Below are 24,803 nucleotides of genomic sequence, written 5' to 3'. Positions count from 1 at the left end.
CTTCAAAACGTTGTTTTAATTTAGGCTTTCGATGTGGCCCAGCCTATATCCAAAATTGATTTTATTGATAGGGATCTCAATCGAAGCTGCATTTTAGCGTGCCTTTAAAGTGCCCTTCTTAATGGCGCTGAGAACCGCACCCTGGGTCGTGCGTAGCCGCCTGAAATCTCAATTTGTTCAGCGCCGTTCTGTTCATAGAATAAAGTCACACATATCTCCTAAGTTATCTTTTCACTGATTCGCCCAAGATTTTATTACCACGCGTATTTGGCCTTTGCGGTAAGTCGTTTATATTAAAAAGGCCTAGAAATTGTATCTCACCCACGTATTGATGTTCTTGTGGCGAGAGCGACACGTTTCCGTATACACGTTTCCGTATCACAAAATTGCCAGCAGCCAAATTCATATCGTTAAAAATGTGAAAAGGCATACAACGAAGCTGCACTGTGTGGTATAAGCAGTTTGAGCAACTAGGATAAGGAGAGTGCCATACGGGATTGGAGACTCAAAAAGCCCAACCGTCAGGATAATAAGCTTCGCATAACTGAACGAAATGTCGGAGTGCTCAAGGCAGCCACCTCCATGTGTTTGTCGAGCGGAGATAGGAGAGACTTTGAGAGGGCGTTCCGCGTCTATGGGAGATTTTGCGTCCATGATGGATCTTGACAGAAAGCAGAGGTCAGGAAAGATTTACTGAACTGCTGCAGGAACGGAGAAAGAAGCAAGCAAAAGTCTCGGAGAGAAGAAGAGGAAGGAAAGAGACAGCCTTTGAACTATCTACAAGACCAGTGGTCAATTGACCCAAAGCTCAGCACCCATAGGTCTGTTGACAGATCTCAAGGCCCCAAAAGATGAGAAAGAGATCGGCAGGGAGCAAGGGAAAGAGAGCGGAGTATTCAAGATTTAACGTTTGACGGGTACTGTTGTCTCTGGTGACATAGGTCCTATTTGCCTAGATTAGTCTAGTATTTCATTGACTAAGATTAGTGTTCTAAGCCTTGAAAAGCTGTTTCATGGATCCTTGGCGTTGGAAACACGACCACCGAGGAAAACACTGCCGGCGATGCCAATAAATAACATCTTGTAAGAGCGGATTTTAATAACCCCGTGAGTTCCACGCCTCCAGTACCCTAGCTAGCCGTGGATGTAGAGACCAATACCTGGTGAAAGGGTCATCCTCGTTGAAATCACGACCTCTCGCTCCCCGGCTTTCTAGCCTTAGTACATAACAAGGCCAGGCCCCAAACATAACTCCCATTCCCCCAAACTCTGTTTGTATCTTACTCCAGCCCATCGATTTCAACACGCTCTTGTATTGTCCGATATATCCAGCCAAATCGAGTATGATAAGATATCCATCCGGTTTCAGGACTCTCGCAGCTTCAATAAGTGCTATTTTCCGGGATGCTTTGTCCGCGTTGTGAATCGACAGACTTGCTGTTGCCAGTGACATTGTTTCGTCCTTGAATGGCAAATAGATAAAATTGGCGGTGTGCAGGGTAAGGTAATCAGTCAGATTTAAGCTGGCTGCATTATCGTAAGTTGCCTCGGGCGCGTTTCCGCTTTGGTCGCCCCTGATGAAAAGATCAATCCCATACACCGGATCAGGTGTTCTGGTCATTGAAAACGCGACATCTTTCTTCCGCTCGGCAATCTTCATGAGGACCAGCCCCCTGCCACAGCCTATATCAAGAGAAGGATACATAAATATTTCTGGTGGCACTTTAGCGAGAAGCTTGTCCCATGCATTAAACTTCCCTTTCAATGAGGTGTAGAGGTAGAGCGGCGCGAGGAAATTCGATGCGACGAGACCGAGAGGAGAGTCCATGCCATATGAAGGTTTATGCGGAGCCGGTCGGTTTGTCAATAGGAGTCGAGCAATGTGGTTTTCGGGCGGGTCATCGGTGGCGTAAATGAAGGACATTTTGGTAGGGGTTTTGGTCATGAACCAAATGCACTGCGGTGAGTTGATAGACATTCAACCTTTTCATGACAAGATACCTCTAGGCTGCAAGTAGTCAATAAGCTTTTGAAGCCACCGAGGCACCCTTTCCACCCTGACTGGCTTAAGTAGTGGACGAGAAGGGTGAGCTCAGAGACTAGATGGCGCCTCGGCCCAAGAAAAAGGCATTGGTGAGCAAAATAAATATGGCTGTTCTATCTGCCACAGTTGAAGACCATTTGCTTGATTCGAATGTCGGAGAGCCAGAACGTAGCGAGAGGAAAGATTATCACCAGGCGTAATCTCACGTCACCACCCACAAGACGCTACCAAAGCGGGGATAATTTAGTGTATTTTCCGACCAATCAAATTTATGCCTTTGTCAAGGGTACATAGGGGAATGGGATGAGAAACGGCCACGCAGGGAATTGTAATTCATACCAGATCAAAGAGTAAGCAACATAATATTCTATTTATTCGAACTATGATTTGCACGGTCGGAACAAGCAAGAGGTAATATATAGCAAAGACATTGCTGAAGTCCTGAAGATAGACAGGCATCCCAACCAATCCAATCCAAAGCATTATACTCCATAACTAGTCACCCTCTGATCATGTTACAAGACTTCATTTAGTCCGATTGGGATTGGAATTTGCGTATACGTGCAAATCCGCACATGTGTTTGCTGCAACGATTATCCCAAGGTAGTATCCCCTACCTATAGAGACAGGGGTCGACAATCTTCAGTTTGGGAAAGGTCCTTGAGTTCGGCAAACAAATTTTTGGGGACCCCTCCTCCCCCCACTCCTCCCTCCTCTTCCCAACACCTGAACAGTCTCAATATGCACCTTGGTGGAAACCCTCTTTTGTGAATTTTGACTACATAGTTCCCATCTTGTGGTTACCGAGGCTATGTCTACCGATGCTAGAGTCCCCCGTTTGAGCGTCTACTTGCCAACTCGTTGAGATCACATTCAACCAGGAGGCGCGGCTTAAAACCAAAACGGAAATAAGGCTCCGGCAAGTCAATGACGCCACGGAAAACCCGGGGAATTTTTCCACAATGGGCATTAACAAAATTTTGGGGTAGCCCCCCTTCCTCGGCGATCTGCATCATCGTCAGGGCAGATCGACTGTCGTTTTGCCTACTGATGAAAGTATTGCTCTCCCCTTCCGGCAAGAACTAACAATTTATGGCACCGGCAGTGGGTGGGGGTTTCCTGCATGTCCTTATAGTGCTGCTCAAACAGACTGAGCATTAGGATAGCTCGTGTCCATCTAAATCATAAAATCATTATCCGAGTGGGCTGTGTGAATGCGAAGTCCCGGGAGGGGTTGAACTGGCGAGAGCGGGGCCCTCGGTGAAACGAATGGGAGGCTGATCAACTGAACATGGCGGTTGTCAATGCATCTCTCGAGCCTCTCTGTGGACCGGCCCTTGCAAGTGCCATAAGACTATCACCACTTCTCAATTTCACGGACCGCCACCACATGTGTTTCCTATCTCTCCGATGGGCCTGTATCCGAGGACCCGAGGCCCCGTGAAACGGTAGATGGGAGGGAAATCTGGGGAACCGGTGGGCCAGCCCGTTGATCATTGCCTGCGATCGCAAAGCGATCGCCACTGCGAAACCGCTAAGATGGACGCGTGGGCCTGGCTCCCCAACAATCTGGGGGCCGAGGCAGAGTCCGGGGGCGGCAATGAGGGGTTTCATGTGGATTCTCGGCGATCAATGGGGGACAGACTCGACATATATGATGCAGTCACTGGCTGTCATGGAGGTCTCACAAAACCATAACACCGATCCGAATTCTTCCATTGTTGCTCCATCCTTGCACCAGGCCAATTGACAACACCTCGCGCACAATGGCCGCGGACGGACCTAAGCCCGGTTTCCTTGGAAACATCAACCAGGAACAAGAGGGCAAATTGCAGAAGTTATGGAGCGTCCTGCTGAGGGCGGCAGAAATGCCGTCCAGCGAAGAGTTGTCAAATGGATGTGTAGAGGAGCACGCTAGTCCCACCCAGCCTCAACGACGTTCATCGCTACTCGGTCGCACCCAAAGCAACATCTCCGACAAGAGCACCCCAAAAGCCACATCGGCGTACCAACAGAAGCTCATGGCGTACCTGAGAGAGCTGGGCATCAAATCCCAGGAGACCAAGCAAGTCGAAAAAGCGCTCTCCGAGATCACTCCCACCGAGTTACGCAACGGCATCCTGGATACCCTCAAGCATGACCACCCAGATGCCCTGCTTCTGCGCTTCCTCCGAGCCCGCAAGTGGGATGTTCCTAGGGCGTTTGCTATGATGATGGATGCCATTGTCTGGCGAGTGAAGGAGATGCACGTGGACGATGAGGTTATGGCGAAGGGAGAGCTTCATGCACTGAAGCAGGAGCACAGCTCAAATTCCGCTGAGCAGAAGGCTGGAAAAGACTTCCTGGCTCAGATGCGTATGGGCAAGAGCTATGTGCATGGTACGGACAAGGTGGGCCGGCCCATCGTCGTTATCAGGGTCCGTCTTCATAAGCCTGGTGCGCAGAGCGAAGAAGCCCTGGAGAGGTACATCGTTCATGTTATCGAGTCAGTGAGACTCACTCTATCTCCTCCTGTCGAGACTGCCGTATGTATCCCATCTCTCATTGGACGGGTATTTGCTGATACCCCCTCAAGGCTGTACTCTTTGACATGACGGGTTTCTCTCTTTCCAATATGGTATGTGTAAAAAAGATCTTGTTTCCAAATAATGGCCGTGGGACCGGAGAACAGTGGTAATTAATTGTACCTTACAGGAATACCCGCCCGTGAAATTCATCTTGAAGTGTTTCGAGGCGAACTACCCAGAGTCATTGGGCATCATGCTGATTCACAATGCTCCCTGGGTCTTTTCTGGTTCGTGCATCTTGTCTTGATTATTGAGGTATTCAATTTCGTCAACCGGCCTCGTGACTGACAAATTTCCACAAATTTCCAGGCGTATGGAGACTCATTAGAGGCTGGATGGATCCCGATATTGCGGCCAAGGTCCAGTTCACGAATTCAGCAGCTGACCTTGAAAAGTTTATCGCTCGCGATCAGATTGTGGAAGAGGTGGGTGGCGCAGAGAAGTGGAAGTACGAGTATATCGAGCCCGACGAAAAGGAAAACGCCACCATGGAGGACACGACCACCCGGGACGCACTCATTCGTGAGCGACAGCAAATCGGAGAGGAATTTCTGGCAGCAACCTCTGAATGGAATGAGGCTACCAAGTCAAAGGACAAGAGCAAAATCCAATCAGCCGCAAGTCAGAGAGCTTACCTCGCTGAAAGACTGCGGGTCAACCACTGGAAGTTGGATCCGTATACACGTGCACGTCTTTGCCTCGACCGAATGAGGGTCATTCAGAAGGATGGGAAGATTGATTTCTACCCTAAAGAAGTTGAAATCGAGGAAAAGCCCCAGGAATCTGGCAAATCATTGGACACCCAGCATCTGGAGAGCGTGAAAAGCAATGGAGCGGAAGCTATTGTTTCATAGTTTCGGCCGAGGTGTGCTTTATCTTTCAGTGCGTGTAGATTTTTCATTTCCTTTCGCAAGATACGAGTATTCAGATTCCCAGTTTAGAAATTCATCTCGATTATCTCAAGAGACAACCAACAGCGCCGTGGCACATAACCGTAGTAATGAGGGCCGTGCTAGTTAGTGAGTACCGGTAGCATGGCCCCAGGGGGTCCTAGGCTTCTCAAAGAGCGTAGTTGAATGCTAGTAAATAGACATCATACTCTTGATGGCCCCCGCGCCACAGCTGCAAGCAATTGGCAACTGATGATCCAATTAGTGTGGTACACGAGATTTGTGCTGACTATATCGAATTTGCTTTAATGGAAGCCTCTCCAGACTTTCGATTCTCTGAGTAGAGCTGTACTCTATAGGATTTGTTTCTGGTGACGAGAGGACTGATTTTCTGTCTATATAAAATTTAGACACCACTTGCACCTCTCGTTCGACGCTACGAGCACGGAAACTGCCATTTTGCCAGTGACAGTGTATTTGCAGCACGATGCTTTGCGGCTGGAATTGGAAGGATAGGTTCGTGGACGGCTGCCATGGAATCCCGTGTATCCGTTGCACTCGAACTCGAAGTTCTACTCCCATCTCTGTAAATAGGTTCCATGACCAGCTTTCATTCGACGCCCTAAACTTTTGTTTTCTGAACTGGCGTCAATTATCTGTACCTGGTTGGTTCTGTAGTTCAGGGTTCCCAAGGTCCTCGAGCGCGGCTTCCCGTCAGAAGCTGAGCCACGTCGTCTCCCTGAACTAGAAGCACGTCTTCATGTCTCACTCCGAACTTATCGATAAGGTAGATCCCAGGTTCCAATGTAAAAGCCATGCCGGTCTTTAGCAAGCTCACCGTATTTCCTTGGTTCAGATACGGGCTTTCGTGGGCTGTGGGGTGAGTCAGGTCGATCAGCCCGATTGACAGGGGTGTATCAAACAGACATTTGATGCCGATACCATGGCCAACACGATGTGTAAACATTTCACCATACCCTGCCTTTCTGATGACCTCGCGTGCGGCAATATCTACGCTGGCTGCGGTTGAGTTCTCACGTATTTGATCAATGGAACGAGTCTGCGCCTCAAAAGCAATGATGGTAGTCTTCGGTGGCCTCGCCATCGGCTCGGACGGATTCAATGCCTCGATCATCGGAAACATTGAATTGTTGATGGGGGTTATTTATCCGAAGTCGCTGACCACTGCTGTAGCCACTCGGCTATCTAATGCATTCATGGTCGGTATGATCATCGGCATGCTGTCCTTTGGTTACATCTCCGACAAACTGGGCCGCAAGACTGGCACTGTTCTGACAACCACGATTTTGGTTCTTGGAATTTCACTGAGCGCCGGTGCCAACGGTTTGACTGAAGACGGCATGTTTTGGATGCTAATTATCGCTCAGGGTATCGCAGGTGCTGGGGCGGGTGGGTAAGTTGGCATTCGTCGCTGCTTTGTGCTCCGTTAACTAATATGATTTCACCAGAGAATACCTTGTTGCAGGAGCAGGTGCTGCTGAAGCCACAGATGAGGTACTGGAAATTCGCAAACGAAGAGGCTTCATTTTTGCCATGATTGGTGACCTGTCCGCCTCTCTCGGATTTGCTTTTGGCTCCCTGGTGCCACTCACTTTGCTTTTGTGTTTCCATCAACGAGTGCAACATTACGAAGCCGTGTGGTGGGCCTCTCTAGCTATCGGGGCTATTGCTTCTCTTTCAATCTGCTGGTTTCGCTATCGTATGGTTGTCAGCTCTGCGTATCAGAAGAGCTCTATGAAGAAGCAGAGAATTCCCTACTACTTAGTGATCAAAAAGTATTGGCGACCTTTGCTCGGCGTTTGCGGTTCGTGGTTCATGTAAGTACTCCACTACTGTGTGGACCTAGATCTCTGTGGGTAACTCCTAGATCTCTGTGGGTAACTGCAGCCATTGCACCAGTTACAACTACATCTCTTACCCTTTCGGCTATTTTCATCCACTACCGTCGGTCGGGTCAATCCATCCTCTTCATCGTGTTCTATGGCATCTTTCTCACACTCGGAGAAGTTGGCCCAGGCTCCACAATTGTTCTTACTGCTAGTGAAAGCTTTCCCACCGCCATTCGTGGTCATGCAGTCGGATTAGCAGCTGCTTGGAGTAAGGCTGGAGCAGCGATTGGCACTCAAGTTTTCAAGCCCATTATGGCCAGTTGGGGCTATGATGAGCTTTGGCGATAGTAATGACTGCCCGAGGATAAATGGAACTAAAAAAGAAGTCCAGAATATATATACTGCTTCCGTGGTGATTTATTCTGTTTCTAACCTTTTTTTCTAAATCGACCATATCCCTATTTTACTTTTCATGTGGCTTGTTTTTGTGGCAAGTTTCTTTCACAGGGAGGTTCTTATTGTCCAGGTGTCCAACCTAGTGAAGAGGGGCGCTTAATGGCAGTTTGTTAAAACAGATGGTTTGAAACAGCAGAGATGATCACCTAGCGATGCTCAACACATCAGATCGCCTATCAGGGTCAACGACACTTGTAGAGCGCTGAGCACCACCGGGGTATGGGGAAGAGGTACAGAAAAAAAAGAGTGCATTATTTTCTATGCCCGAGAGAGGCTTAAATATACTACAAACTGATGCAGGACTTGTCCACATAGCTCCGTCCGCAACCTAACCGTAGTCAAGATCAGCGCTAGGAGCAGCATGCTTTCCATCATCCGAGCATACTCAAACGGCTGCCGTGGCTTCGCAGGTAATGACAGACAAACAGGTGCAATTAAATATCTCGCTACACCACCTAGGTCCGTGGAGAATGCCATTCTTAGTTGAGCCCACGTGAAGGGCTAGGGAGGTAGGTGCAAACTAGTATAAGATAGGCGTCTTTCAATTTGCTCATCAAGCACACCATCTATTCACAAGCTCCTCGGCCCGTATTAGTTTCAGGCAAATACTGTGCCAGTCAGAATCTCCGACCGGGGTCCGAGGTGGAAAAGCGGAATATGATAGACCGGGGCATCCACAGTGACTGCCTGTCCCCCTGCATAGGTCTGGTTGGTCCACCAGTACGTCCACGGCTTCACCTCGTCGCCGGGTGTCTGTGGCAGGTAAACAGACCACTCGGTCACATTTGGCTTGGTGACTGGCGTGACCAAGAGCCGCGGACCGAACATGTACTGTTGGGTTGTAATGTTGCTGTTCTCTTGGGTCCACGTGGAAATCTGGGGGTCTGAAATTTCGAAATCCATGTAGAGCGGGCGCATTATCATACGACCGGTCTTATGGAATTGAGAAAAGACCTGACGGATGTATGAAGACAATTGGTAGCGAAGACTGATATAAGAGACGATGATCGGGGTGTTCTCTGCACCATACGACCACGGCTCATTGGCACATGTGTAGGCATCCTTGGTGTCGCATGCCCTTGAACCATGTGTGCGCATAAACGGCAGAAAGGTCGTCCACTGTAGCCATCGAACATAAAGTTCGCGATATTCAGGGGTGTCGATATTGGCGCTCCAAGGCACTGTTGGATCCGCTTGAAACCCACCAGCGTCCAAAGTCCACCAACCCCAGCCGGTTGCAGCTGCGGATAAACCGCTGGCAACCTGTGCACTGAGAGTTTCCCAGACGGCAGTCGTGTCCCCTGACCAGATCATACTGCAGAATCTCTGAGAACCGATATAGCCCGAGCGACTGAGCGATAGATAATCACAAGGAGCTCCCATCTTGGTGGACGTCACATTCCGAAGACCCTCTTCGATTGCTTGCTGATGGGCCCATGGGTAAAGCTTGCCGACGCTGCTTTGTGTACCGGCGGCATATAGCACTTCTGGAAGAGCAAACGGGATGGATTCAATATAGCTGCTCTGGCCATTATTTTCGAAGGCCTCGCCGAGAGATCCTCCATCAGCCTGATCAATCCAGAAGTTTTTGATGCCCTTGTCGAAGTAATGTTTCTTCAAGTTATCCCACAAAAAGGACCGCGCACCTGGGTTCGTCGAATCGTAATTGCGAATGTAGGACCCATTCCACGAGTCAGTCGTTCCGGGGCCAGATCGAGTAGCAGACAGGAATCCTTGCGCCATCATGTCTAGATAGTTGACGCTATTATCCGACACGCTAGGCCATAGAGATGCCATCATTTCGGCATTCGTCAGCTGCTTGACTTTTTGCGACATTTCAGCCACTTCTGGCCATAGACGTGGGTCGAGGGCCCAGTCACCCTGGTGAGCCCACGACTGGTAATCGATAACAATCAACGACACTGGAATCTGACGTTTGTTGAATTCTTCCGCAAGAAGAATCACCTCGCTTTGGTTTTCATAACGTAGCTTCGATTGGATATAGCCTAGTGACCAGTCTGGTGGTACGGGCCCTCTTCCGGTAATGGCGGAAAGCCGTTGCTGTAGCGTGTCATAGTCACCGGGTTTCGATGAAGCTGTTATCACATAGTCAACCACTGTAGCTGCATCTGTAGTGAATTTGTTGCGCAGCGGCCCAAATTCCATTCGACCGGTCGAAGGCATATTCCATACAAAGCCATAGCCTCTGTTACTCATAAAGACTGGGGTCGGAATATGTGTATTGAAGTTGATAAGGTCGGTGGTCATTCCCTTTTTATTAACGAGATGATCCTGCTGGGTCCCCGTCCCATATATTTGCTCGTTGGGTGTTGTACTGAAGGAGAACTCTGCGGCAAACTCGCTTCCGGGGCCGGTCCACGAGTAGTATCTTGGATTGATGGATTTGAGCGGCGCATACTCGTTTGTGAGCAAGGTTTCCGAGCCGTCGGTTTCCACTCTGTAAAATGCCAGGCGATATCCACCAGGATTGCCACCCCAGCCAGACGTGCGCACAATCATGTTGCCATTGCGAATCTCCTCGGATTGATTGCCATTGAAGGCGGTATCGAAGCTCATACCATGCGCCTCGCCATTCTCGGGCCCTTCAAGTGGAGGGTCGTAGACGAAGCAGACCTCATGCCCCGTTGGGGGGCGAAAAGGCCAGGCACGCACTCGAAAGCCATCATAGCCAAAAGGCTGCACTAAGACAGTCTCTTGACCGTGTTGCATGCGGAACCCTTTCGAGGCAGGTTGGTGATAGCCTTGTGCCGGGGCCGCCACGGTGCTCCCGGCGTAGAAGGCAAGCATGCTAGCAAGAGAAAGACGCATTGTGCTTCAAAGGGACCAGATTGCCAATGATGCCGAATCGAAGGCTCAATAGTTCTTAAGCTCTTTTTTAAGATCGAATCATGCTTCCAATTTAGCCTGAATTGAAGAACATTTTGGGAAAATCCCCTCCAGGAGCGTCATCGAGATGCAGATCGGCATTCTCAGTTACTCCAGGTGTGGACGTAAATAGTGCGGAGACAATGACGGGTATCTTCTAGGTCGCATACAAGTCCGAACAATACACACGCAGCAGGGAACGGAGGAAATTATTCTGAAGCTAGGCTGAATATAGTCAGGCAAGGAAGTTAATGCGAGATGTAACAGCAGATCATTGTTGCTCTGCAGATTGCTCTTGACTCTCGCGGTTATTTGTGAGACAGCTTTCGCCGCTCCGAGCTCTATACTGGAGGGCAGAAAAAAGGGTTTGAAAGGTATATATAAGCAAGGCAAGATAGAAAATGAAGCCGAACTAAAGAGTAGAGTCACGAGTAGAGAGGGTATCGGGATAAGAGATACTCGAAATGAAGGGAGACAGTGACGATAGTTAATCAAAACCGAGTGAGCGACGCATCTCTCGGAGTTTCAGTTTCAGGCATCCTCAGGCAACAAGGTATTGGCAGGTCTGCCGGGCGGTGAGTCCCTTGTGATGTCACACAAATCCCGTCGCCGAAACAGGCTCATTCGACAAGACTGAATACGATCTAACATGGGAGGAGGCAAACAAGTGCCTCGTAATTCTGGCTCCGAGGGTACATCTGGACCTCCAACCTCAAGCCAGAATACCCATCTCCACGCCGTGGTTGACTTGGGCAGGTAATGGCTGATCCTACACCCCGCATGCCGACCTTAATGATTGATATGGCGTAGCAATGGCATTCGATGCTCGATCTCTGACCTGTCTGCTCCTGTGACTCGCGTCATTCCAACCGTCCATTTCCACCGAGTCAACATCTCTCTTTATGAAGCACAGATTGATCCCGACACCGGCAACCGTATCCCGATTCCTCAGTCTGTGATTGATCGAGTCGTTAGTGCTATCGTCCGATTCCAAATCATCTGCATGGAAGTAGGCGTTCCGTCCCCCAATATTCGACTCATTGCTACCGAGGCTACCCGAACGGCCGTCAACTCTACGGCATTCACCGATGCAATTCGCGACACAACGGGCCTCTCGGTTGAGATGCTACGGAAGGAGCAGGAAGGTATCATCGGTGCATGGGGCATCGCGAGCAGCTTTTCGGACGTGGAGGGGCTGGCCCTCGACCTCGGCGGAGGCAGTATGCAAATGACCTGGATCATTTCGCACTCGGGCAACGTCGACATCAGCCCTCACGGGTCAGTCAGCTTTCCCTATGGAGCAGCGGCTTTAACACAAAAGTTGGCCGACTTGGAACGAGGCAAGAGCAAGGACGAGGCCCGTGCGGCAAAGGAACAATTTCGCCGGGAGATGGCGAGCAACTTCCGAGCTGCTTTTGAGAAGCTTGAAATCCCCGACGGCCTGGTCAAAAAAGCCCGGAAACAGGGCGGATTCCCTCTATACCTGTCCGGCGGCGGCTTCCGCGGCTGGGGTTATCTGCTCCTTTACCTCCATCAGACCCGGGGTCAAAGCTATCCTATTTCCATCATCAACGGATATTCTGCTCCCAAGGAAGATTTCGAGAACACCGAGGTCCTCGAGGAAGTCGCTCGCACGGCGCACGAGATCTTTCGGGTGTCGGATCGACGACGGAAGCAGGTGCCATCGGTCGCGTTCCTAGTGAATGTGTTGGCCGAGTCGTTGCCGAACGGAATCAAGGAGGCGCATTTCTGTCAGGGCGGCGTCCGGGAAGGGGTGTTATTTCGCGAGATGCTGCCGGTAGTGCGTCAGCAAGATCCTTTGGAAGTCGCCACCAGCCGATATGCTCCTTCTTCGGCGGCGTCAATTTCAGCGTTGATACTCGCTTCTCTCCCGCGGCCTGCGGCCGGGCGGTCGGTCCCTTCCTCCTTAAGCGTGCATCTCATCCAAGCCTTTGCCAATGCTCTTTACGTGCACGCAACCATGGCGAAGGAGCTCTCCTCCAGTGCTGCACTTTACAGTACAAGTACGGGGATTCTCGCCTCGACGCACGGAATTCCCCATTCACATCGCGCTCTCTTGGCGTTGATGCTTCAAGAACGATACGGTGGAGAGCTTCCGCCGCGCGATGTGGATCTGAAGTCTCACCTCCAAGGAATACTCACCCCGGAAGAAGTTTGGTGGACACGGTATATTGGGAAGTTGGGCCTTGTACTCGGTCAACTCTATCCCACTGGGACCATCGACACATCCAAGCCACGCATCGTTCCATCCGCTGAGTGGGCCAGTGGTCTTGGGAAGAAAGGGAAGAAGGATGGCGTGAAGTTGAAAATTACGATTCAAAAGGTTCCTTCTGACCCAGCACATCTGAAAGCGGAATTGGAGCACGACGTTAGAAAGATTGAGAAGGTAGGCAAACGCAAGAACTGGATTGGGGGGAGCCATGGCTGGGGCATGAAAATCTTGGTAGATGTGGAGGAAGAAGATCTTCTCCTGCCACAGACCTCTACAACTTGATGCCGAAGCAACACACGCTGGATCTACGTTAAGACGCAAACCTGGCTTATTCGGCCGGGTTGCATCGGAGAGCAAGACACATGTTTTGTACGGCCCGTGACCGGCTGGCAAAGACATATCCCTATCGTATGGCCATTGGCATTCCTGGCGTCAATTCTCATCTTTGGCCCAATTTGGAATTGGCGATAAGCCGCTATTCGCCCCTTTTGTCAGCGCGGCCCTCTACTTGGAGAATTTGTGCGTCGCGGGTCCACCGAGAGTCGCCCTGTCTCCACACCGGATTTCAATTCCAAGTAAATTTTCGTATTCCCTACTGGTCTCTTCCTTCTCCTTGGACTCTCTATAGGTATTTTCTCGTCCGGACTTACGAGGCTGGTGACGGTAAATTATCCAAAACGGCCATAGCTGTGAACAAAGATTCTTGACTTTTCAATTCAAATACCACAACCTTGGAGATCTTGCGTATCTCGGTTTAAAAGCCCGTTTTGCCGACGACGCAGACATGAAAACGGGCAATCGGGACATGGGGTGAAACCTCCATCCCATACCTAAAACGGATTTTTAGTACCTAACAGGAAACGTATGACTGGAAAGGATGCCCTCATGTCTCCATCCCGGCAAGTGTAAATTTGAGCCTCGCCCATTTCCCTGCGGCCATTTTGTTAGGTTTTAGTGAGACAATCTAGGATTTATTCTCCAGTCTGTTATTGGAGGGGTAGTTATTCTTTCCTGCAGCAAAGGGGCAAGGAAGGAGAGCAGTGGGGAAGGCCAGAATATAGTGTAGTGGACAACGGATGATACAGCGGCGATGCTTGGATTTGAGATCTCGCTGATTTAACGCTGTGTCACTGGAAGGTTTTGATTGTAGTGAGTGTCATAATTCCATAAACCGGCGCATCATATTTCACACTCGTGTGCATTGCGCATCAGGATATTATGGAGATCATAATCGTGTGATTTGGGGAGATGTGATATCTTCCCGGACAAATAACAAAACTTCAACGTTGTGGCCCGTCACGTGGCGATTATCAAACGATCAACAATCAGATAAGATGTGATGATGCCAATTTCGTCTCCAAATTGTCCGGGCAGGTGGAATACAACAGGAAGGCGGCTAAAGCTGTGTATTTTCGTAAAAGCCTCCGAGGAATATTCTTCGCATCGCCTTGATTTTTCGACTGTTTTCCAGGGACGAGTCTTCCGGATCCCAGAATTTTCGTGGTCAGCCGGTGGGTCTCGGCCGATCGGACTGTGCGATCATCGGTGCTCCGCCTTTTCTCCTCATCGCTCTTCCGCATCCCTGGACTGGCAGCCTGTCACCGCCAGCAATCATGTTGTTCTTCCGATGGCTGGCCATCGCGCTCGGTGCTCAGTTTGCCCGAGGCGAAGATCTGCCGATGAATGAGCGATGTGTGACCGCCATCTACAACGCATACAACTACGTCTCCTTTGCAGGCGCCTTCAAGGGAATGTGGGATACTCGGTGCCAAAACCCCCTCAAAGTTGCATCTATATATGCAGCTAGTGATGTGTATTGCCGGAACCAGGAACGAACAATTGGGCTTGCGCACCTGGCTACATTGTGTCAAGAATTCGGCCATCGCGAGCTGCTCCCAAGAGAGGCCGTTGCGGAAAATTTGACCAGAGATGCCATTCGTAATATGCGCACCGTTGCCTACTTGGAAGTATCCAGAGCCGAAATGCTTGACAGTCCGGTCCTTCTCTCTGCGTCTTACTTCAATCGAATGTTTAATACAATCGTGCGTCCTCACACTTCTTATATACCATTAGCATGGAGCGACAACAGGCTAACTAATCTCCTTATGTTCCATGTATAGGGCTCATGGCAGTTTGAGACTTGGTCACATCATGCATTTGGGTAAGGATCTCATATCCTTTTTTATATACTGCTGGTGTGGAATTGATGTGTAGTATTAACATCTTCTTTGACAATTAGCTACATTGGATATGTCTATTGGGCCATTGTATTGATATGTGGAGCTGTCTATCGATTATTCTGTTATGCATTTCATCCCCGCAAATTTCGAGGAGAGCCAGGCTTGGAATCTCACGTGTATCCCCGATCTGGCATCTGCCATGTCTTACCATGGGTGGAACGTGTCTTTCGTTGGCTCCAGACCCATTTCATTATTCCTGCACCTGTTGCCGCAAAAGGCCGAAACTTGGTAGGTTTTACATTCTCTAACCGGGCTGAGTCACTCGTGGTGGCAGGCTTTTGGCTCATCAGCATCGTCTTGAGCCTGGTGGGCTATCGGACGTTTCCAGGAAATATTTAGTATGGATAAGATTTTCCCCACTGTCATAGGTGACCTGTCTGACGGAATAAAGCTGGCCTGATATTTCCAGCCAGATCTTACGCTATTCGGCTGACCGAACCGGTATCATGTCATTTGCGAACTTCCCCTTACTGTGGTTGTTTGGCGGGCGAAACAACATATTGATCTGGGCGACAGGATGGAGCTTTTCTACCTTCAGCGTTTTTCATCGCCATGTTGCGCGGGTGGCTACACTACAGGGTGTAGCACATTCATTTCTCTACTGCGTGATCATCGTTCGAAGTAAGTGATTGACTACTTGGCCGAATCTTGTCCTTATAATTGTTGAACCGTATCACCATGCAGCCAATAAACTATGGAAAGACCTTTCAAAGTTATATATACTATGGGGCGTACTGGTAAGTGCCCGGCATCGTGAAGAGAAGGTTAGGATTCAAAGGTTAACGGAAGGCCAGGCGTTTTTTGTAATGATCCTGTTACTTATCACCTCCTTGGGGCCAATTCGAATCGCGACATACGAGGTCTTCTTGGTCACACATATCCTGTTTTCCGTAATTTGCCTCATTGGGTGCTTTTAGTGAGTTTACTCGAACTATATACCCATTCCACGGCTGACATCTTTGCAGCCACACCATAATATTCGAGGGGAACGAGTACTGGAAATATCTGTGGCCGTCTGTGGCCGTATGGGCTATCGACCGGGCTTTAAGAATCGTTCGACTTTTCTGCTGCAATATTCACGTCCAGTTTTCCAGCCGCAATATTATTCGTGGCTCCGAGAGCCGCATGACATATGACGAAACAGCCGATGTGATTCGGCTCGAAGTGACGCCAGGTACCCGACTACAGTTCACTCCGGGTGACTATTACTTCCTGTATCAACCATTTCGATTGAAAGGCTGGGAGAACCATCCTTTTACCGTCGGAGCCATATCATACGAAGTCGGACATGCACAGCAATCATCCCAAGCATCCCGAGGGAAGCCGGACGACTTGTGGGACGCTTCTGAGCTGCCCCTCCTGTCCGAGACGCAAAGAAAAAATAACGAGGAAACAACGGAGGAATTCGCCCGAGAAGAGGACACTGCCCGGTTGAAGTTGATTTTCTGGATTCGCCCCTACGACGGCTGGACGCAGCAGCTGCGACAACAGTGCCTGCATTGCAAGAGTCAGTCGGTGGATGCAACAATTCTATTAGAGGGGCCTTACGGACACAACTTCCCGCTTTGGAGATACGACTCGGTCTTGATGATTGTGGGTGGCACTGGAATTGCTTCGGCCGTGCCCTATCTCCAGGATCATCTCCGGCGAACTGGTGAAGCCCAGAGCCACATCAATGAGGAGACACGAATTCGGGATATCGAGCTGATTTGGACTGCAAGACAATCGGCTCTGCTTTGTGATATCGCTAGCCGGGAGCTAGCCCCCGTTCTTGCGCGAGAGGATTTCCATGCCTCTTTCTATACTACCGGTGCTTCTGTTGAAACTTTGCAGGATCGTAACAGGCCCCGCTGTGTCATTCGGACAGGCCGGCCTCAACTCCAGTCACTCATCATGCGCCGTGCCTGCGATGCGTCCGCTGCCGGTGTATCGCTCGTCATTTTCGTATGTGGCCCGGCCGAAATGGCCGATGAAACACGTGCGGCGACACATCAAGCAATGCGACAGGGCTACCGGTCGATCAAATATGTGGAAGAGTCTTTCACCTGGTAGTCAAGACGCCCGACCCTCCCAAAATTATGGTATGTGGCGACCGAGATATTTCGAGATGTCTTTCTGGTGTACATAGATCGGTTACTTTCATTCTCGTACCAACAGAGTCTCTCCATAACCGACAGAGCTATCTGATGCCCAACTTCAATAGTCTTCTTGCAACTCTGATTATTTGCGGAGTCGGTTTCTATTACTCGACCGGAATCATAACAATTGGTGGATCAACCTGAAGGAGACCTGCTTGGGAAAAGATGTCTCGCCAACGACGCCGGTGACCAAGTGACTGTGCGTGATGTAGGAGGTGGCTGCTGCAGCTTCTTGTATGGTACTTTGTATGATCGATTTCAAATGGCAGTGTGTGGACGAGTCAAACTCGAACCAAGGCCCGTAGCGGTTGATTCTATCGGCGTCATGCATGCGACCTTGATGAGTCTCCAAGAGGCTCGAGAAATTTGATAGACTGTAAAATCATTTGTTGAATCGATACTTTGGTGCCGTTCGGCCCTCATGTTGTTTAGATATTTTTTTTTTCTCGGCCCCTCGGCCCCGGATTGATAGATCATATTGACGATCACTCCGGGGAGACCCAAACCCGGATGGACCGAAGAAGCAAAAGCGCTGTGCTAAGGCAGATCTCAATCTGGTGAAGCCACATTGCATAGCCGCTTGTCGTGTAACCCTCGCGATGTGTGTATTCCAACGTTGGGTTCTCACGACTCCGTGGGATCGACAGGGACGGCTGTACCCTGTGCCTAATTCCTGCAGCTCCCGCGTTGATAATGTACGGCGCGATCTTGTCCAGCTCGCACTGCCAAGCATCGGAGACCTGGTTCAAAAAGTTATTTGTGTTCAGCTGGAAGCAATGATCAACGATAGCCACGCATGCTATTGCTTTCCAGGCGTGATATCAGTACAGAGACGGTGTCGCCTGAGATGCCATCAACTTAAGGCTGGGCATGATCGGTCCGGATATAAAAGAGTCAAGAAATGCGGTCTCATTTCTGTCCTTCATCCTCAAGCTCCTCTTGTGCAATCCATTCACTCAATCACCTCTCAGCCACTTTTGAAAGCCCTTCGTCCATCCAATCCAACCATCGGAATGGAGTTCTTCACCTCCGCTCTTCTTCTTGCCGCCACTGCGATGGCCCTTCCTCAGCCCGGTGACGGTGATGGTGGTGGAAGCCACGTCAAGTTCCCCGTCGGCGACAAGACCACCCTGTCTGAGGCTCAGGCCAAGTGCGACAACGACGCCAAGGTCTCCTGCTGCAACAAGGCTACCTACACTCGACACATCACCAACGTCAATCAGGGCGGCCCTCTCGCCGGTGTCTTGCAGTCTGCCCTCGGCGGTGGTCCTGGCGGCGATGGCCTCGGTCTCTTCGGCCAGTGCAACGACATCAGTGCCAACAGTAACCGACCGAAATAAACCGAAGAATTGCATCAGCTAATTCTATGACAGTTCCCGTCCTGAATGTCGTCGGCGGCGGTCTTGACCAGCTGGTTGAGCAAAAGTGCAAGCAACGTTTGTTTTTCGTTTGTCGCCATCCCTTGGGGCGATTTATCTTAATTATAATAAAGCAACCTTGCCGTGAAATACATTCTCCGATTCTCTTCATCCCCATTATGGAGACAAAGCCGCAATTCGGTTCAAGATAACCTAATAGCTCCGTGGCGTTGATGGCGAGAACCCAGCATCAAAACTTGCCGGAAATCCTGCCCACCAGGGTATCTCCGGAAGATGCTGCAGGGCAGATAACAGGCCCGTCGGTTCGGATCCCGCAACGGGGACATTCACTTGACACGAAGACACCAATATGCGCCAAGGCCGCGCAAAATAACCTCGATTTTCTGACTTCGCAACCTTTGGAACCTTGGAATTATTGTCCGGGCCGAGACCGGGCTGATTGGTTAGATCCTTCACGATAAAGGTACCTTCATCCACTCTTCAACGGAATACGAGGTTCCCGAGATGATCCCAGAGCTAATCCAGCCGGGATCCGTGGCCCACTGGACTGCTAAGTCCCACTCAGGGCTCGGACAACGACGAACCGAAGCTGCGTCGACGGTCGACAAATACAATCCCCAATCCCCAACCCCCAAATCTCCTCCTCCTCCTTCTCAACTGGCGGGTTTTAATATCGAACGTGTGCGAGAAGGCAAATGCCGTGCAGAACCCGTTATCTGATCCCGTGTGGAGCGCCACGAGGCGGCAGTAAGCGAGAAAATAAAAAGTCCGGTGACGACCGGGAAGAGACTCCCGCGCTAGGAAGGCCGTAAGGCGATCATCTTCGGGTGTGAAGGGCCCTCGGAGACCCTCCTGGAATCTGGAGACGAAGCCGATCCCTAAACCGGTTGTTCATGCACCCAGTCCAAGCAGAACCAGAGTTCCCAAAGCTCCGAGAGAGCCGACACAGGGACGTAGACGAAGACGCAGCCCTAGGCAAGTTGCGCAATAGCCGTGCCTTGTTCCAGCCTAAAATGGAGCACGCCAAGAGCTGGATTTCAGAAGCTGGATTTCAGAACCGCCTTGTGTAATTACGCATTCCCGGCGTTACAGGGATCCACCGCGGCGGATCTGATTTGATCGCGGGCTAATCTGATCGGATACCAGAAATTTGTGGCGGTACCTGCGAGGTAATTGTTCGGAGCCTTTTTTTTTTTTTTTTTTGGCTAAAAGCCCCGGTGTCATCTTTCTGAATCCGCTCCCATTTTCCCTTCATATCAGTATGGCTACCACCAGGAGTGTTCAACGCTTGCAACAGACGCTTTCGCACGTCCTGCCCGCAACGGCACCGCTGCAGTGGTCCATTGTCGCGGGTCCGACGCACCCGCAGCTGTTGGACATTACTCTAGGGGAGTTGCTGACCCTGCAGGCTCTACAGTACGGCGACTATGAGTGCCTGGTATTTCCCTGGACTGGGGCACGGTGGACGTACGCCGATCTAAGGGACGAGGCCGACCGACTCGCTCGGGGAATGCTAGCCATGGGCATTCAGAAGGGCGATCGTGTCGGCGTCATGGCAGGCAATTGTGAACAGTACATATCTGTCTTCTTTGCGGCTGCCCGCGTGGGTGCCATTCTGGTGGTGCTCAACAACACCTATACCCCCTCCGAGCTGTACTATGCTCTGAATCACAGCGGTAGGACGCGTCCTTCGTGATGAAGCAGTTGCCGTGCTGACGCAGACACAGAATGCCGACTGCTCTTCATGACCCCGCGCATCGGACGCCATAGCCTCGAAGAGGTCCTGGCCGAGCTGGGTCCCCGGCCCAAGCAAAACGGAACCTCCGAGTCGCTCGAGGAGATCGTCATTGTGCGCGGCGACCACGGCCACTTTTCCACCTACGCCGACGTGATCAGTCGTGGTCTTTCGCAGGCCGCCCATGTACTTCAGGATCGCGAGGCCGAATTGCGCCCGGGTGATGTATGTAACCTGCAGTTCACCAGCGGCTCGACGGGTAACCCCAAGGCGGCGATGTTGACGCACCAGTAAGTTTCGTGGTCCGTGGGGAGATTGACAGGGCTGACTCGGCAGTAACCTCGTCAACAATTCGCGCTTCATCGGCGACCGCATGAACCTGACCTCCTTCGACGTTCTCTGCTGCCCGCCGCCACTCTTCCACTGTTTCGGGCTGGTCTTGGGCATGTTGGCCGTCGTCACCCACGGCTCCAAGATTGTCTTTCCCAGTGAGACCTTCGACCCCAAGGCCGTGCTGCACGCCATTTCCGATGAAAAATGTACCGCCCTCCACGGTGTGCCCACGATGTTCGAGGCCATTCTCAGTATTCCCAAGCCGTCCAATTTCGATACCTCTAACCTGCGCACCGGCATCATTGCGGGCGCGCCCGTCCCCCGACCACTTATGAAGCGCCTCCTGGAGGAGTTGAATATGACCGAATATACGAGTAGCTACGGTACGACGATGACCGCTTGTGCTCCACCCCCGATTCTCACTAATCCGGCGTCCAGGCCTTACCGAAGCCTCCCCCACCTGCTTCAATGCCTTCGCCACCGATAGCATCCACACACGTTTGACCACCGTGGGTAAGGTATTGCCTCACGCTCGCGCCAAAATTGTCGATGCCAAGGGCAACATCGTGCCGGTGGGCCAGCGGGGCGAGCTCTGCATCGCCGGATACCAACTCACCATGGGCTACTGGAACAACCCGGAGAAGACCGCCGAGGCGCTCGTCACCGATGCCAACGGCGTCACCTGGCTCAGGACCGGTGACGAGGCCTCCTTCAATGAGAACGGCTACTGCAGCATCACCGGTCGCTTCAAGGATATTATCATTCGGGGTCAGTTTACCTCGCCTTCCACGCTTTCTTTCATTTCCTGTTCCTCGACTGACTCGTGCAGGCGGCGAAAACATTTACCCCCTCGAGATCGAAGAGCGCCTGACGGCACACCCACACATCGATCTGGCCTCCGTCATCGGTATTCCCGACCATAAATACGGCGAAGTGGTCGGCGCCTTCGTCCAGATCACCCCTGGCCACACCCGCCCCACGGATGACGACCTTCGAGCTTGGACGCGAGAAACCCTCGGTCGGCACAAGGCACCGCAGCACGTGTTTGTGTTTGGTGAGGAGGGAGTCCCCAGCACGGTCCCCGTCACGGGCAGCGGAAAGGTTCGGAAGGTGGAGCTACGACAGATAGCGACCACGGCGCTGGCTCAGCGAAGCCAGTAGAACGTACATAGAAAATAAATACCCTTCTGGTTTTTTGTTCGATTCATGCGCGGAATTGAAGTTTTATTTTATTTTACTTTATTTTGTTTTGTTCTGTTTTTGTTCCCAACCCGCGGGCCATGATCTTATCAGATGCCATGATTCGTGTGAAAATTTCACGCTAGTAGCGCTGACGAAATGGCAAGTGCGTCCGTGGCGTCAGCGAACACGGCGGCGGAGTCGGCCGCGCCGCATTGCTGCAATCAGATTAGATGGGGATCTTGTCTGATCGATGATCCCTCCGTGATTGGTCCGTATCGGGTATTGAGTATTACACATCTCCACTTTACCGTTCAACCCCATCACACCCCTCCCTCCCCTCCTCTGTACACTCTCCGAGGCTCCGGTTTCAATTACGCTGTCTGGGTCAAAGGGTGGGTCAATGTCTCAATGTGGCGTCCCCACCGATTATATTCAGAGGTCAAAAAAGCCGTTAGCGTCGGGACGCGGAATGGGTTGTTCTCGAGGGTCTTAGACCTTTTCAAAGTTGTATGAGAGTTACATGAAAGAACTGGGATGGCTCTCCACTATAAGCGCCTACCGCTTTTGGGGTAGCTCAGCTGACTTGGCCAGTATGGCCGTCTGATGCGGGTCCTCATGAATCCTATGAAGGGATTCGCGATGTTGGCCCAGAACGCCGGTCTTGTAACAAGAAGCCTCGTCATGCAGGGGCGCGTACAACCCTCCATGTCGGAGGAAAGCACCCTAATTTATGGTTGATCATGGATCGTCAAACCTGCGGCGGCTCGTGCAGTTCAGTGATCTCAGAGACTGCTGACGAGTGGGGCGTGTCGTTTCGTTGAATCCTGCGCGTCACATCCGCGTAAACCCAACAACTCGGAGCTCCTTGCATGTTTTGGTATTGAGTTGATTCCTCCTCACCGTTAGCTAGGTCGCCAAGTCGCCTGTGCCTCGTTCCGTCGACTGGACGGCTGGGATCGGGTCGGACCTGGTAATTTTCTGGCGCACGGCTGTCGTGCCCAGCCCACCGGGTGAGACACAGACCCGGTGTCGCAACACAATCTCATCTGATAAGATTCGGATCAGTGGGAGCCGAATTCTGGAGTCATATCGGGCTACATTATTACATCCCTGGTTCCGGTGTTCTTTCTGGCCCTCTTGTCACCTCCCGATTGTCTCTATCCCCTAATAGCGAGCCCCTATGTTCACGATGCCCTCCAACGACGGTGTACTGGCTGCAGCCCGAGCTTTTCGAGTGCTCATCATCGGTGGCTCTTACGGGGGGCTCGCCGCCGCGTTAACCCTGGTCGATCTGTCGCGGGGTCGTGTGCCTCGCTTCAGCTCGAACCCCGATGCCAAGCCTCCCCCTTATCGCGTTCCTATACAGATCACGGTTGCGGATGAACGAGACGGTTACTGTAGGCATTTCGCTTTGTTTTCTGTGTTCGGCTCTCACTGACTCTCCAGACCATCTTATAGGATCCCCCAAAGCTCTGGCTTGCGAAAAGTTCGCCTCGGAGTCATGGACTAGGTTCCGAGATATTCCCGCTCTCAAATCCCCAGACATTACATTTATCCAGGGTAGCGTCAGTGGGGTCGACTGCGCAGCCAAGGTCGCCCGAATTCTCGAAACTGAGACCCAAAATACCAGGACTGAACCGTACGACTATCTCGTAGTGGCATCTGGGCTAAGACGAGTCTTTCCTGCCGTGCCTCAGTCCCTGCGGAGAGCCGAATTCCTGGAAGAGGCCAAGCTGCATGCAAACGACGTTCGAAACGCCCGGGGAGGAGTGGTTATCATCGGCGGCGGTATGTTCCCAATCTTCAGATAACACTCAGAATGTTCCCATGGCTGACAAAGTTGCGTGGCCCTAGGCGCGGTTGGTGTCGAGATGGCGGCCGAGTTGAAGATCCTCGTCCCACAGCAGCAGGTCACCCTGATCCACTCTCGGAAACGGTTGCTTTCGTCAGAGCCATTGCCCGATGACTTTGCCGAGCGTGTGGACACGATTCTGCGCGAGGTAGGTGTCGAGGTGATCTTGGAACAGCGCGTTGTCGACACCACTGAGGTGGACGTTGACGGTGAGCGCCGCGCGTGGCTTCTGACTCTCAGCGATGGTCAGAGGCTCACTACCGGACGCGTTCTCAGTGCCATCTCAAGGCCCATTCCCACATCAATGTATCTGTCGCCCGATGCCCTGACAAACGACGGTTACGTGAAGGTCCACTCATCGTAAGTATTCGTCTTGTGAACAATGCTTTTCTCTGGGTAGCGGCATCGTCTAACGAGTCCGTAGACTGCAATTCTCAGGGGACGTCTCCAACCCAGAGCACCATTTCGCCGTGGGGGATCTCGCGGCGTGGAACGGCATCAAGCGCTGTGGCAGTGCGATGCACATGGGCCACTACGCCGGCAACAATATCTACCAGCACATACTCGCGGAACGCGGTGCTGGAAAGCCGAATTTCATGACCCTCAATCCTTTCCCTAACGTGATTGGACTGGCCCTTGGGCATAAAGCCGTCAGCTGGACCCCGGACCAAGGCACCCGCCACGGCGAGGATCTTCTGACCTCGCTGTTCGGGGAAGACATGGGAAACACGAGTATGTCTACCCTGCAAAAAGTCGGTACATGAAGCTGACTTGGATATCCAGCGTGTCGGAACTATATGCGATTTAGTGAGCCATGTGAGGCATGACCAGGATCGAAGGCCGGATGTTCTTTCTCATGATTTGCATGAGAAGTTCCCATGTCAGGTCTTGGAGATTGCTTCTGGTGTTCTGGTCTATCGAGTCAGTTTCCCGGGCCCACGACGTTTGCTTGTTGCGTGTGACATTCTCGGTATGAGGCTGGGTCGGATCTCACGTCAGATGTAACGGAGTCTTCCCT

General features: G+C 51.4%; 9 protein-coding genes across 9 annotated transcripts; 7 read left to right on the top strand and 2 right to left on the bottom strand.

Annotated features, from left to right (window-relative positions):
- Positions 1-1,134: 1,134 nt before the first annotated feature.
- On the bottom strand, positions 1,135-1,924 carry N7498_005962 (class I SAM-dependent methyltransferase; the record flags this gene model as incomplete). Its single annotated transcript, XM_058453024.1, has 2 exons — positions 1,135-1,160; positions 1,285-1,924. The coding sequence occupies 2 exons, from the start codon at positions 1,922-1,924 to the stop codon at positions 1,135-1,137; spliced, it is 666 nt and encodes a 221-aa protein (XP_058309562.1).
- Positions 1,925-3,810: 1,886 nt separating this feature from the next.
- On the top strand, positions 3,811-5,465 carry N7498_005961 (CRAL-TRIO domain-containing protein; the record flags this gene model as incomplete). Its single annotated transcript, XM_058453023.1, has 4 exons — positions 3,811-4,569; positions 4,620-4,661; positions 4,739-4,838; positions 4,921-5,465. The coding sequence occupies 4 exons, from the start codon at positions 3,811-3,813 to the stop codon at positions 5,463-5,465; spliced, it is 1,446 nt and encodes a 481-aa protein (XP_058309561.1).
- Positions 5,466-6,550: 1,085 nt separating this feature from the next.
- N7498_005960 (uncharacterized protein) lies at positions 6,551-7,699 on the top strand (the record flags this gene model as incomplete). Its single annotated transcript, XM_058453022.1, has 3 exons — positions 6,551-6,915; positions 6,971-7,339; positions 7,390-7,699. The coding sequence occupies 3 exons, from the start codon at positions 6,551-6,553 to the stop codon at positions 7,697-7,699; spliced, it is 1,044 nt and encodes a 347-aa protein (XP_058309560.1).
- A 705-nt stretch (positions 7,700-8,404) lies between these two features.
- Positions 8,405-10,636, bottom strand: N7498_005959 (uncharacterized protein; the record flags this gene model as incomplete). The annotated part of the gene is made up of 1 exon (XM_058453021.1): positions 8,405-10,636. One exon carries the CDS (start codon positions 10,634-10,636, stop codon positions 8,405-8,407), a length of 2,232 nt encoding a protein of 743 aa, XP_058309559.1.
- A 706-nt stretch (positions 10,637-11,342) lies between these two features.
- Positions 11,343-13,208, top strand: N7498_005958 (putative transcription regulator (RTG2); the record flags this gene model as incomplete). Its single annotated transcript, XM_058453020.1, has 2 exons — positions 11,343-11,449; positions 11,504-13,208. The coding sequence occupies 2 exons, from the start codon at positions 11,343-11,345 to the stop codon at positions 13,206-13,208; spliced, it is 1,812 nt and encodes a 603-aa protein (XP_058309558.1).
- Positions 13,209-14,539: 1,331 nt separating this feature from the next.
- N7498_005957 (ferric reductase family protein) lies at positions 14,540-17,218 on the top strand (the record flags this gene model as incomplete). Its single annotated transcript, XM_058453019.1, has 7 exons — positions 14,540-14,968; positions 15,047-15,087; positions 15,166-15,504; positions 15,558-15,787; positions 15,851-15,903; positions 15,961-16,082; positions 16,132-17,218. 7 exons carry the CDS (start codon positions 14,540-14,542, stop codon positions 17,216-17,218), a joined length of 2,301 nt encoding a protein of 766 aa, XP_058309557.1.
- Positions 17,219-18,317: 1,099 nt separating this feature from the next.
- Positions 18,318-18,644, top strand: N7498_005956 (conidial hydrophobin Hyp1/RodA; the record flags this gene model as incomplete). Its single annotated transcript, XM_058453018.1, has 1 exon — positions 18,318-18,644. One exon carries the CDS (start codon positions 18,318-18,320, stop codon positions 18,642-18,644), a length of 327 nt encoding a protein of 108 aa, XP_058309556.1.
- Positions 18,645-19,944: 1,300 nt separating this feature from the next.
- Positions 19,945-21,912, top strand: sidI (putative long-chain-fatty-acid-CoA ligase; the record flags this gene model as incomplete). Its single annotated transcript, XM_058453017.1, has 5 exons — positions 19,945-20,359; positions 20,411-20,708; positions 20,755-21,134; positions 21,190-21,519; positions 21,581-21,912. 5 exons carry the CDS (start codon positions 19,945-19,947, stop codon positions 21,910-21,912), a joined length of 1,755 nt encoding a protein of 584 aa, XP_058309555.1.
- Positions 21,913-23,122: 1,210 nt separating this feature from the next.
- Positions 23,123-24,549, top strand: N7498_005954 (putative pyridine nucleotide-disulfide oxidoreductase AMID-like; the record flags this gene model as incomplete). The annotated part of the gene is made up of 4 exons (XM_058453016.1): positions 23,123-23,330; positions 23,380-23,721; positions 23,788-24,145; positions 24,210-24,549. 4 exons carry the CDS (start codon positions 23,123-23,125, stop codon positions 24,547-24,549), a joined length of 1,248 nt encoding a protein of 415 aa, XP_058309554.1.
- Between the last annotated feature and the right edge of the window lie 254 nt (positions 24,550-24,803).

The sequence above is a fragment of the Penicillium cinerascens genome (genome assembly GCF_028974065.1).
Source record: "Penicillium cinerascens strain IBT 15544 chromosome Unknown contig_5_segment0_segment0, whole genome shotgun sequence".
NCBI lineage: Eukaryota > Fungi > Ascomycota > Eurotiomycetes > Eurotiales > Aspergillaceae > Penicillium > Penicillium cinerascens.
Note: the sequence above shows the minus strand (reverse complement) of the source record. Positions and strands in the feature narration are given on the sequence as shown.